Raw genomic sequence first — 11,800 nt, 5'->3', positions numbered from 1 at the left:
TTATTTGTAGTCCATGAGCCTGCACCCTTATATATAAAAAGGATTTGAGCAGAGTAGCATGGGGCCCTGCAGTTTGGTTTCTACCTGATTAGCACAATTTACTCTAAATCACTGTGTAGATTTTAGCATAAGATCCCTAAGAGAACTATTAAATAATGCAGTGACTTGCTTTTCTTGTTTTTCCTATACATAAGAGAACCTTCAAAATTGAAGCTGCCAGTAAGCATATTAAAGGAAAAAAGGAAAGAAAGCTTGCCAACAGATCTGCTAAAATCTTCTTTTTCTTTCATGGAGTCACTGACTATCATCATGGATGTCAGTATTGTCAGTCCAAGAACCCCATTAGTCCTGTCTTTTCTGAGATCAGATAGAAACAAGAAGAGGAATGAGATCAGTCTGGCTAGCAGAATCTTAGGAAACGTTATTAGCCAGCCCACCAGCTTTGTGGGAGCAAGAAAATGCAGCATTTCAAGCCCCATTCCAAGGAGTGCATTTGACTAAGGTTTATATTGATCACAGAGCCCCTCCCCCACCCAGCATTGCATAAAGCCATCCCATTGCTATCAGTATCTGGACTAGATGATGGAAATCAAGAGCTTTTATCAGAAAACACACAAGAAGCTGGTAACAGTGTGATCTTTGCACCCCCACCTAGCTTAACAGTCTCTCCTACTTCACTTCTCTGTTGTAGTTTCATGGCATCTTTTAAGGTAAGACACTTACTTCTTCACTCCTTGTGACCCCAAACAAACTACAAACCAGGTAGATAAAAGATAATAAGCTCTTTAATTGTTTGAAGTCAGAGGAACTATACTAGAATACTAATCCTGTGAAACAAAGGGTCAGAAACATGGGCCAAGTCAAATTTATCTTCATAATCCAACCCTTAATTGGGCTGCTCTCCTATATTTCACTTGAATGTCTGTTTTTAAGCCTCCCTTCAACAATGACTGTCTCTCTATCATAGCTTCCAGAAGTCTATCTGTGAAACAAATTACAGTACTGTAATTTTTCTCTTGGCTTTCAATATAGTACACTAGTTTCTTTGTTTACTACACTGTCAAGAGTCTACATATCTGCTTGGTGCATTCAAAAGCCATCACTCAATTTTTCCATATAAAGAAAGGAAAACAGATACCTATGCCAAAGTTAATGGGTGTAAGCAGCCAACAGAGTTGACATTAGAAAGGAAGTTACAGATTTTTTGGGGGGTGGTAGATTTATTGTAGAAGATATATAATTTTCATATATTTTTGAAAGGGCCAGTGACAGCTCTGAGCTTGACCTTGGGTTTCTAAGGGGAAGAAAGTCTGCCTAAGAACAGGATGTTAGTTGAGGGATTGTGTCGAATGAAAAAAATGAATGGATGGTCGGCCACAAAATTTTCAGTTTTTGGCATAAGCGCACAACCCACTGAAATTTCTTCTTCGGTAGCCGCCGCTGCCTCTGTGCCTTCCTCATTAACTTCCACAAATGACTTGTGGATAATTTTTGATATAAAAAGATCTCTGGCTCTTGACATGCCAGACAGATCAGCCGTGCTATCAAAGAGATCCTCTATACCCAGGCTTTTCAGGTGAGAGTTGAGGTTGTAGCTCTCTTCCACCTTGAACCTGGGCAGGTGGACGTTGACTTTAATGGAACGCAGATTCTCAGGTTTGGTCCACTCATGCAGTTTTTCCAGGGTCAATTGTTCTTCGATCTGAAATGAGAAAGGGCAAAAGAAGAAGTGAGAACTCTTCCAAGTAAGCAAGGCAATACACATTATTTACATGAATGGATTCATCTTATCAGTCCCTAACCAGTTTCCTTCATGTTTTGTGCCAAAATAGATTCCATTTGGAGGATTTCATTTCTTTCCAGCAATTGGTGAGAATAGAACAGAGCTGTGGTCCAAGCCATCTAGTGCCCAAGTAACAGGGACTTTGGATATCAGAGGCTTCAACTACCCATCCATCCACCCAACCATACACCCACCCAGGCTTTTTTAAACCCCTACCAACCTGGATTACTGTGATAGGCCATGATGGCTGTTAAAGCTTTAACTGGTTGATTGATGCAAGGTAAAATTCAAAAGTTTTCTTCTATTTCTTGTATTCTGAACCCTACTGATCACTGTGGTTATCTGTGAACTCACTGTGCTGAAGTAATCTCTAATAGATTTAGCTTGTGGGTAAAAAAAGAAAAGGGACTAGTTCCTCATCTAAAATTGGGAGAGGGTTAATAATAGTATCTACCTTATAGCATTGTTGTGAGCATTAAATGACTTAATGTATGCAAAGCACTTGGCACACAGTACTAGTAAGTGCCACAAGATTGTCAGCTATTATCATTACCCTATTACTACTACTATTGGACTAGAATGGACCCATCATTCCCCTTGTTCTACTGATGCAAATTATCTCTTTTATGAGGCTGGAGAATTTCTCTTTATAATCAGAGAAGAGACAAAAATGAAAATAAAATTAAAAGAAGGAACATACTGATTTTATTACATACTTTATACATGTCAATAATTAATATTGGACCTCTTCCTGATAACAAGTTTGGTTAGGGAGAGGGTAGAGATAAACCACACAGCAGGCTAGAGACACTAAAGAAAACAATAATCTTCACAGTTTTGCCTAGTCCTAGCATGAAAAGAAATGTCTTTGCCTTTAACCAAAGTTCCTTTGAGTAAATAGGCTTAACTTTCAAGCTAGTGTGTCATATGGGTCTTTTCTACCACGTAGCTGTGAGAAATTTAATTCACAATCTATATGAATTGTGATGAGAAGGAGCAGTGTAATAATGGGATCTCATTGTACAAGGTGAAGCTACCCAGTATAAATGTTTTGAGATTTTTAATTTTAATAAATTTGTTTCAATAAAACAATTCTAGTTTTACTGCACTTTTCCCTAAAGTTTATTTAAGAAAATTCCTGTGAGCTGCCACTGACATGTTAAATTAAATATAGACTCTTATGTACCCACCACAACTGTTCACTGACAGTCCCTGCAAAGTTAATCTTAGGGCTTCAGAGTAGCAAACATTGATGACCTACTGCCACAGAACATACACACTCTCTGAACCGATCTGTTAGAAGGAAACATGAAGCATGGGCGTGGGACCCGTTACCTTCTTCAGACCTGTAGCATCATCCTCGATGTCATCTGGCAGCAGGATGACCATGCTGAGGTCCCAGCCTTTGTAAGGCAGCTCCAGCACCAGGCACTTAAGGTCCTCGATGTAGCCAAATGGAAATGTGCTTTTCTGATACATCATATTCACTGTTTTTGTGTCTTTCTGAACAGTTGAAAAAACCAAGTCACTCACATTATTATCTGCATTCTCTTAGAGCAAAGAGAATTTTATACTTACATCACCTCACCTTATTCAATCTGAACAGTGTATTGGTTGTGGCCGTTTTACTGAATTTCTCCTGCCAGTTTCCATTGAAATAGATGGCATTAACTAGCACAAGTTTGGTCATATTATCAACCATGCCTGCAGCCAACAATTCTGGAATTTTCCCTAAAGAAATAAGGTAAGTTTTTTCTTTAAATTCACATATTTGTATCCTATTCTTGAACTGCATTTAAATGCAACACAAATTCATACTTTTTATTTAATACCCATTAATGTGTTAAGTTAGGGAAGCCCTACCAGTATGTTTTGATTGTAAATAAACCAACTAAAGGGTTTAAACGCTAAAAACAGGACAATCTTTTCTGCATTGCATGAGAAACAATGAGACTTCTTTTGTGAATGGCTATTCTTTGGCAGGCATAAAAAATTTTTTTTCATGAAAATGATCTATACTAATAAAAGGGTAATAAGCTAATTAGACCGAATATCTTCCAGATGACCTTGCGGACGTTCTTTGCTACAAAACCATGGTGGTGGGGCTGAGGCAGAGGCAGTTAGTTGTGATCAGGCAAGCAGAGGAGAGCAGTTAGGCGATCAGGAAAAAAGGGGAGAGCAGTTAGTGGGCTCAGGATGGCAGGGGAGAGAATTTAGGGGGATTTTGCCAGCAGGGGAGAAGAGTTATGGGGATCAGGCCAGCAGGGGAGAGCAGTTAGGGGGATGAGGTGGCAGGGAACAGTAGTTAGGGCGATCAGGTCAGCAGGCAGGTCAGCAGTTAGGAGCCAGTAGTCCCGGATTTCAAGAAGGATATCCGAATGCTGCAGGGATCTGGCCTAAATCAGCAGTTGGATATCCCCCGAGGGGTCCTGGATTGAAGATGGTACAGGCCAGGCTGAGGGACCCTACCCCATGCACCTATTTCATACACCGGGCTTCTTGTTGTTAAATAAGTCACTTCTTCAAAGCCTACAAGTGGAAGCTGCTCTCATAGAAAATATTTTAACAGATATCTGAAGGCTAGGACAGTTAGTTTTCTGAAACAGTAGTTCCCTTGTGACTGCGGCATGGCCATGAAGAATGCCTTGGATGGGAGACAGGTGTTGGGTAGGTGCCTTGTTTCAGACCTAGACAAGGTTAGAGAGAGTGGTGGTGGAGAAACAGATGAGATGGAGCCATCCCTGACAGCTTGGACAAGACATTTGCCAAAATACTTATGGCCACAGCAGTTTGTGTCACAAGTATGAGAATATTAGAGGCCCGATGCATGAACTTTGTGCCAGGGGCTCAGCCTCCGCCACCACGGCTTCATCCTGAAGGTCGTCTAGAAGGTGTCCAGTCTAATTACATATTATGCTTTTATAATTATAGACTAGAGGTCCAGTGCATGAAATTTGTGCACTTGGTGGGGGGTGGGGAGCCCTCAGCCTAGCCTGCACCATCTGGTAGTCTGAGAGCCCTCAGGTTATGTCTGACTGGTGGCTTAGAGACCACTGACCTTCGGTGGGGAACAGGCCTAAGTCATCATTGGGACATCCCTAGCACTGCTGATGAGGCGGGAAAGGCTCCCACTACCACTGCTGTGCTTGCCAGCTGTGAGCGCGGATTCTGGCTGAGTGGCATTCCCCCTGTTGGAGTGCACTGGACACTAAGGGGAAGCTGCTGGGTTGAGCAACGTCGGGCCTAAAGTGGCTCTCCGACATTCTCTGAGTGGTCCCAGATTGTAAGAGCATGTAGGCCAGGGGAAGGGCCCCCACAGGTGCATGATTGTGGCCAGGAGTGATGTGGGAGGTTGGCCAGCTGGGAAGGGACTGTGAGAGGGTGCAAGGACATGTCTGGCCCATCTCACTCTGTCCCGATTGGCCAGACCCCAGGAGCAAGCTAACCTACTGGTCGGAGTGTCTATCCCCTGATGGGCAGTGCACATCATAGCGACTGGTTGACCCGTTGACAGTCTTCCCCCTGGTGAACAGTGCACGTCATAGCAAGCGGTTGAGTTGCCTTAGCATATCATTAGTATATTGCCCTCAGATTGTTTGAACAGACAAACGACCAGATTACCTGACACTTAGCATATTAGACTTTTATTATATAGGATTCTTTTCCATAATCTGGGCCAGGATGGATTTTCCTCAAAACTTTATCTTTTTTATCCTACATTCAATGTTACTTTTAATTTTAAAATGTGGCTTTGTGAATTTATGGGGCAGATATTCAGCTACTTCAGTGAAAGCCTTTTGAAGTGTCCACTTTGAGGAATTTCACATTTAAAAGCTGTCTGGGATGCCCTAACTGGTTTGGCTCAGTGGATAGAGCATCTGCCTGCAGACTGAAAGGTCCCAGGTTCGATTCCCGTCAAGGATATGTACCTTGGTTGGGGGCACATCCCCAGTAGGAGGTAGTGCAGGAGGCAGCTGATCGATGTTTCTGTCTCATCAATGTTTCTACCTCTCTATCCCTCTCCCTTCCTCTCTGTAAAAAATCAATAAAATATATTCTAAAAAGAAAAGAGCTGTCTGGCACTGGGCACTGGCAGAGTTTAGCCCCAGTAAGAGGGTGAGGGCAGAGGAAAAGGGCAGGGAATCATCTGCAGGCTTGGAAAGTGGAAGGGGGAAAAGATCGGCCAGTGTGTAATGAATGCCTACATTCGGCCCACTCTCTTACCTTCAGTCTGCCCTTTGACCCACTCGTTTATCAGCTTTCTTGCATCTTCAGAGGCTCGCTGAAAATCTACACTGGCCAGTTCAGCACCATACATTTCCTGGGTTGAAGCTAAAAACTCCTGTTTAAGACAAAAATGGTAAAATAAACCCAAAACACAATTAAGTCCTACTAAATACAGAGATGGTTTTCTAAAATCCTCAAAAGCAGTAGAAATTGTCATAACAGACATATATTTCATTGTAACAGAAAAATTCTAACCCTTATACTTTTTGCATTATGGTAAAAAACAAATAATACTAAATTTACCATCTTAATCATTTTAAGTGTACAGTTCAGTAGTTTTGGTGTCACATAAAATTTACCAATTCTTTTCTGATCTTTGGCTAACATTTACATAATAAGTGTACACTGGTTGTTCTTGGAAGTGAATTATGGAATTTACTCTTGCTTTAGTAACACAGCCAGGGTCAGTGTTTTCCTGTGAAGATTATAAATGAAATCAAATCTTTAATGGGGATACTGCCATATGTTAAAATTCTGTATTTTATTTCGGAATGTATATAAGTAAAAACTGACATCTGTGACTTGACTGTGCTGGAAAATGTCTGCACTGTTTCGTGAGTTTTAGCATGTAATTGTAAAGTACTCACCGGGAGGAACTCATAGGTTTTCTCTCCATATAACCTATTAGCTAGTTTCAGAATATAGGGAGCTCCACGCTTGTTGATATCAGCATTCAGACTCTGAAAACTTGAATGAATCTCCTTAACTGCATCGAAGTGAAGAGTCTAAAATAGAGAAAACATTCCTTCTATAGCCATTTATTTTGAAACAGATTCCTTGACATTTGCTTCTATCAAATAAGTTAATGCTTTTATTATTAATTATCAATAATCCCCAGCCCAATTTTTTATTAAACTTTCATTAAAGAACAAAAGAATAGAGAATCTAAAATTAATAGCTTTTTGAGACATAATTACATTAGAAGCTCTTTTTATAGCATTTTTATAATTATAGTCCCATGAATTTAAGTGGTTAATAGGTAAAATATTTATCTAAGTCAGCTTTTTCTCCAGAAAAAAATCATAACTTGTATCTTCATATATAAATTCTGTATCAAATAGAGTTTTACTGAAAGTTCTCAGAAATTAACAGTAAAATTAAGAATCATCCCCTATGTGGGAGCACAAAGATATTACAGAATTGAGGGGTTTTTTAAATCATACTATCAGCATCAGTAACTTATAAATAACTCCTAAATCCTTATTTCAACACAAAAAGAATAAACCTACACAATGTAGAAAGTCCACTTACACACCAAGATATGGAATGTTTGCACAGTTACTATGATAGATCTGCTTTAATAGAAAAACAGGGGAAAAGTTAAAACGACTTTTTGCTGAGGTAATACAGTCCCCTGATAAACGTCAAAATAGAAGCTGACTTTATCCTGCAGGAAGCTACTAACTATTCTTACCAGGGGATAAAATTAAAAGTGGGTTTTGAAATATAAAAATGCTTTCATGTCTGCAGCTGTAAAGACCATTGGATTTTCATAAAATTCAATATAATACAAAGGTAGTATGAAAATTGACCATCATGTCCTCGCACAAGATGCCTGCCCCCATGTGGTCACAAGATGGCCACACCCAAGTAGTCACAAGATTGTTATGCCCATGTTGTCACAAGATGGCCTGCAAGGGAGGGTAGTTGGAGCCGTACTGGCCAGCAGGGTAGGGAAGTTGAGAATGATACGACTGGCAGGGGAGGGGAGTTAGGGGCGACCAGGTCAGCAGGGGAGGGCAGTTGGGGAGAGACCAGGCCTGAGCAGGAGGGCAGTTAAGGGCGATTGAGCCCACAAGGGAAGGAAAAGCGGGGCAATCAGGCTGGCTGGGAAGCAGTTAGGAATCGATAAGTCTGGGAGGCAGAAGCTGTTAGAGGAAATCAGGCAGGAAGGAAGGCTAGCGGTTTGGAGGCAGCAGTCTCCAATTGTAAGAGGAATTTTCCCTGTGGGATTCTGCCTAACCCAGGATTTGGACATTCCCTGAGGGGTCCCTGATTGGAGAGGATGCAGGCTGGGCTGAGGGAAAAACCCCACCCTACAACCCCCCAGTGCACAAGTTTTGTGCACCGGGCTCTAGTGTGGAAATAAAATATTTGCAGCTAGAACAGATGGATAAACTTGAATCCAAAGCAGGACCTTCCCCAGTAACTGGCACCTTGTAAACTTTCCCTTATGTCAAGGAGAGCGGGAGTTCCCCTCTAAGAATTCAGCAAAGACCACACAGCACAGTGGTGCACCCCACACCCATGAAGGCCAGGTGGAAGGCCAGGCATTACTGCTTCTTCTCCCTGTAACAGGGACCTGCCATACCACCCAGGGCTTGGCCCTGTCCCTACAGCCACCACACCTCACTTTTTTCCTCTGCTTCAGGCCCCCCTACCCACACAGGCATTTATGCCAGGCACATGACTAGGTCTCCACAATATAACCGCATGATCTCCTGTTCCCTCAAAAAGGCAACACCACCAACTTCCTCCATAACCTGTGTTATTCTGTGCTGAAAGGTAACATTACATTGCAGGCATCTATTAATGAGGAGCGGGTTACATGCAAAGCAAAAACTGAAAAATCTGAAGTGAGAGGAGCCTTCAAAGATTTGCAGATGGCAAGAGAATTAGGGCTTTCATAGCTTTCTTCACTGCTGTATCCTCAGCCAGACAAATAGCAGTGCCTGGCACATAGTAGGTGCTCAGTAAAAACTCATCATGAGTGACAGCCTCCATATAAATGAACTGTTCTTAGGGATTTTCTGAAAGCCTGGCCTCATCGGGTGTAGATGTGGAACACACAAGCACAGTGTTTAAAACACCCTGTAAGAGCTCAAAGGCACAACTTTTTAGCTGGGACTTGCAGGGAACCCAGACTCCTTTTGTTAGTTTCTGCTGACCTTGGACATCTGTGCCTCGGTTGTGCCTCTGGCCCCCAGAAAGACCATGGCCAGCGCTGAGGAAATGCTCATGGGGGAGATGAAGATGTTCCCAGAGGGGTTGTTGTCCTTCAGGGTGCGGAAGAGGTCCACTGCGAACCGGGTGTTGGCCAAGCTCAGCTGCTCCATGGTGAGGCTACAACACAGGACAGAGGCCTAGCACACCAGCAAATATGGCAATGACATTTCTCCACGTCTCCCTCGCCCTGAAACACCCAGAAACTTGTACTTCCTTTACTTTTCTCAGGAGGACAAGAGCACTGTCTCATGAGCACTCAGGTAGATACTGGACAAGGATCCATCAGCGACCCAGGACCAGGACCCTGGGAGCCAAGAGGGCTCTGACTTGCAGACTAAGCAGCCAGCACTGGGCCTTTCCTACTCAGTTGGGGAGCACACACAGTTCTCACCCTTTACCTGAAATGATAATTTTCTATTAGAAAATCATAGCTAGCTACTCTGCATTAAAGCAAATTTCAGCAAAGTCATCGATTTTCTTCATTTTCAACATTCAGTGTCTAACGTTTAGAGAGGTGAAGTGTCCCAAGTCCTGAGGCTGGTGTAGGATGTGAAAATTTGAAAACCCAGCACAGGCCTTAGCATTGGGGTGCAGCCCACCAGGAGCAGGGGACAAGCATTCTCTCTGACACCCACCCCTCAGGTGCAGGTGACTCGCCCTCCACCTCAGCTCAGAAGCCAGCTTACCAATCCTGACTCCTCTCAGAGCTTGTTTCCACAGAGATGGGCAAGGAAGAATAATAGTGGTGCTAGCTGCTTCCCTGTCAGTAATACATTGAATTATTACTGTTGTTACTGGAAAGTAACCTCTAGGATCACATTCACCTCCCCTGGATCTTTTCCTCCCTCCCACCCTCCCTCCCTCCCTCCCTCCTCCCTTCCTCCCTCCCTCTTCAGCATTGAAAAGCTATACCCCCCTGGGCTGCCTAAAAACTGTCACAAACTGCTCAGGGAGGCAGGGAGTTGAGAAAGGAATAAAAATATTATGATCTCAGGCTTGGTTCTGGCTTCAGGCCAAAGGACTAGTCCAGTCCATCACAGGCCAGCTGGCCCTCTCGCCCTGCCCCCCTCGCATTAGGGTGTTGGGTGGAGGATTTTTCCAGTGTTGCTCCCACTCAGATGAGCAGTGTAGGTAGCAATCCCAGAGGTGCAGGCAGCCATCCCAGGGAAAGGACAGGGGTGCTGGTACCCAGGCCACTGATGGCCAGGGTGGAGCCAGAAGTAGACAGCTGGCAGATCCCAGCCCTGGGCAGCCCACTGGTTCAGTCCCACTTCCCTAATGGGCCTGGTGCCCAGATCTCACCCTTTGCTGGCTGCTCCTGGGAGGGGCTGTGGATCTGAAGATGCTGCAGCCTCAAGCACCCCCCTTATATAGTCCCTGAGATGGGTGCAGCCTGGGAGGGGCTCAGGATCTGATGATGCCTGCAGTGCAAACACATCCCTGAGGTTGGTGCAGCTATTGGCCTGCAGGAGGAGGAAAGGGGTGGGGTTTAGGGGGAGAGAAGGGTGGGGCTGAGGCAGGGTGCTCTGGCAGAGCTGCAGAAGGAATAGGTGGGGCAGCAGGGCCCGCACAGCAGGAGTCTGGGCACTGGCAGTAGAATCCTAGATGAAGGGGGATTACTCAGGAGATGAGCACCTTTTTGAGTCTGGGCGAACTCAGATGTCTGGCAAGGACCTGATGGCCTAGTTCTTGCCTAAGTTTGAGTCACTGAGGTGACATAATGTATCACCTCTTACAGGGTAAACTAGCCCCTCTGAATCTTATTTATATGCTCCAAAATGGTTTTGTTTTCCTGTGTTTTTGTTTTTGTTTTGTGGGGTGCAGAGGGACCTCCAGTATAAGATAAAACAGTCCTGTCAGCTGATGGTCATTGGCGCCAGTGCAATGTCACCAGGAATCCCCAATTTGGGTGCAGTGAAGAAGGAAACTTTATTCAGTGCAAACAGTTCAATTGTGATACAGCTCAGTTACTATCATGAAGCAGCAGATGGCAGGGTGGCCCTCTCTGGCTAGCCAGCTCTGCTCTGCTCTGGTCTGCTCCACCTGCTCCATTCCCATCTCCCTCTTCCTGTTTCTCCAGGAAATAATCTTGAGTGAAAATAGAAAGTGTGCTCCCAGAGCCAGAAAGAAGCTGGCTTAGAGAGAAGTCCCCACCCCTGGTCTCTGATTGGTCCATCCTCATGCAAAGAAGGACTCCAAGTCCTCAAAGTTTCATTGCTCCAAAAAGCAGTGTCCTGATTGGTCAGAATGGAGCTGCTCTGATTGGTTAGTGAAAATGCTGATAAGGATAGAAGTGCATAGTTCCAATTGAATGGAGAAAGCCTCAGTCTTAAAGACTGAAATATATTCTCGAGACTCCTTTCTAAGGGGTGGCTCAAATGCAGGAACACAGTGCAGGCAGGCAGCTCAGTGCAGTCTTCTTCTTAAAGAGCTCTCCTGGTGAGCACCCTCCCCTCTTCATCCCATAGCAATGGCTGCACTGGTCTGTCTCATAAATTTGAGTCTATTTAGCCAGCAGGAGTCCTTCTTGGTAGGAATCCTCTTTCTCAGGGTCCCCAGTTCCAAACAACCTTGATGTCACTATCTTTAGAGACCAAAATGAATTTACCCCAGTATTCTTCAAACGGTGATGGCTACACCACAATTTCTGTGGGTTCTTTGTTTGTTTCCCACTTTAAATGCCTGGGAATGTAACTTCACCAAAATTTATAGTGGTTGATGGTCTGAAATAATTCTGCATTCATGAAACTTGTCCCCTGTTTTCTTACAAATCTCTACATGAAA

At 43.8% G+C, this 11,800-nt stretch overlaps 1 protein-coding gene across 1 annotated transcript; it reads right to left on the bottom strand.

The window, feature by feature from the left end:
- Nucleotides 1-1,181: 1,181 nt before the first annotated feature.
- On the bottom strand, nt 1,182-10,366 carry LOC102428568 (leukocyte elastase inhibitor-like). The gene is made up of 7 exons (XM_014448547.2): nt 10,319-10,366; nt 8,959-9,133; nt 6,658-6,795; nt 6,008-6,125; nt 3,372-3,514; nt 3,119-3,286; nt 1,182-1,702 (listed from the first exon to the last, which is right to left on the bottom strand). Exons 2-7 carry the CDS (start codon nt 9,124-9,126, stop codon nt 1,295-1,297), a joined length of 1,143 nt encoding a protein of 380 aa, XP_014304033.1. The 5' UTR covers nt 9,127-9,133; nt 10,319-10,366; the 3' UTR covers nt 1,182-1,294.
- Between the last annotated feature and the right edge of the window lie 1,434 nt (nt 10,367-11,800).

The sequence above is a fragment of the Myotis lucifugus genome, unplaced genomic scaffold (genome assembly GCF_000147115.1).
Source record: "Myotis lucifugus unplaced genomic scaffold, Myoluc2.0 scaffold_859, whole genome shotgun sequence".
NCBI lineage: Eukaryota > Metazoa > Chordata > Mammalia > Chiroptera > Vespertilionidae > Myotis > Myotis lucifugus.
This window is presented reverse-complemented; position numbering and strand designations above follow the sequence as displayed.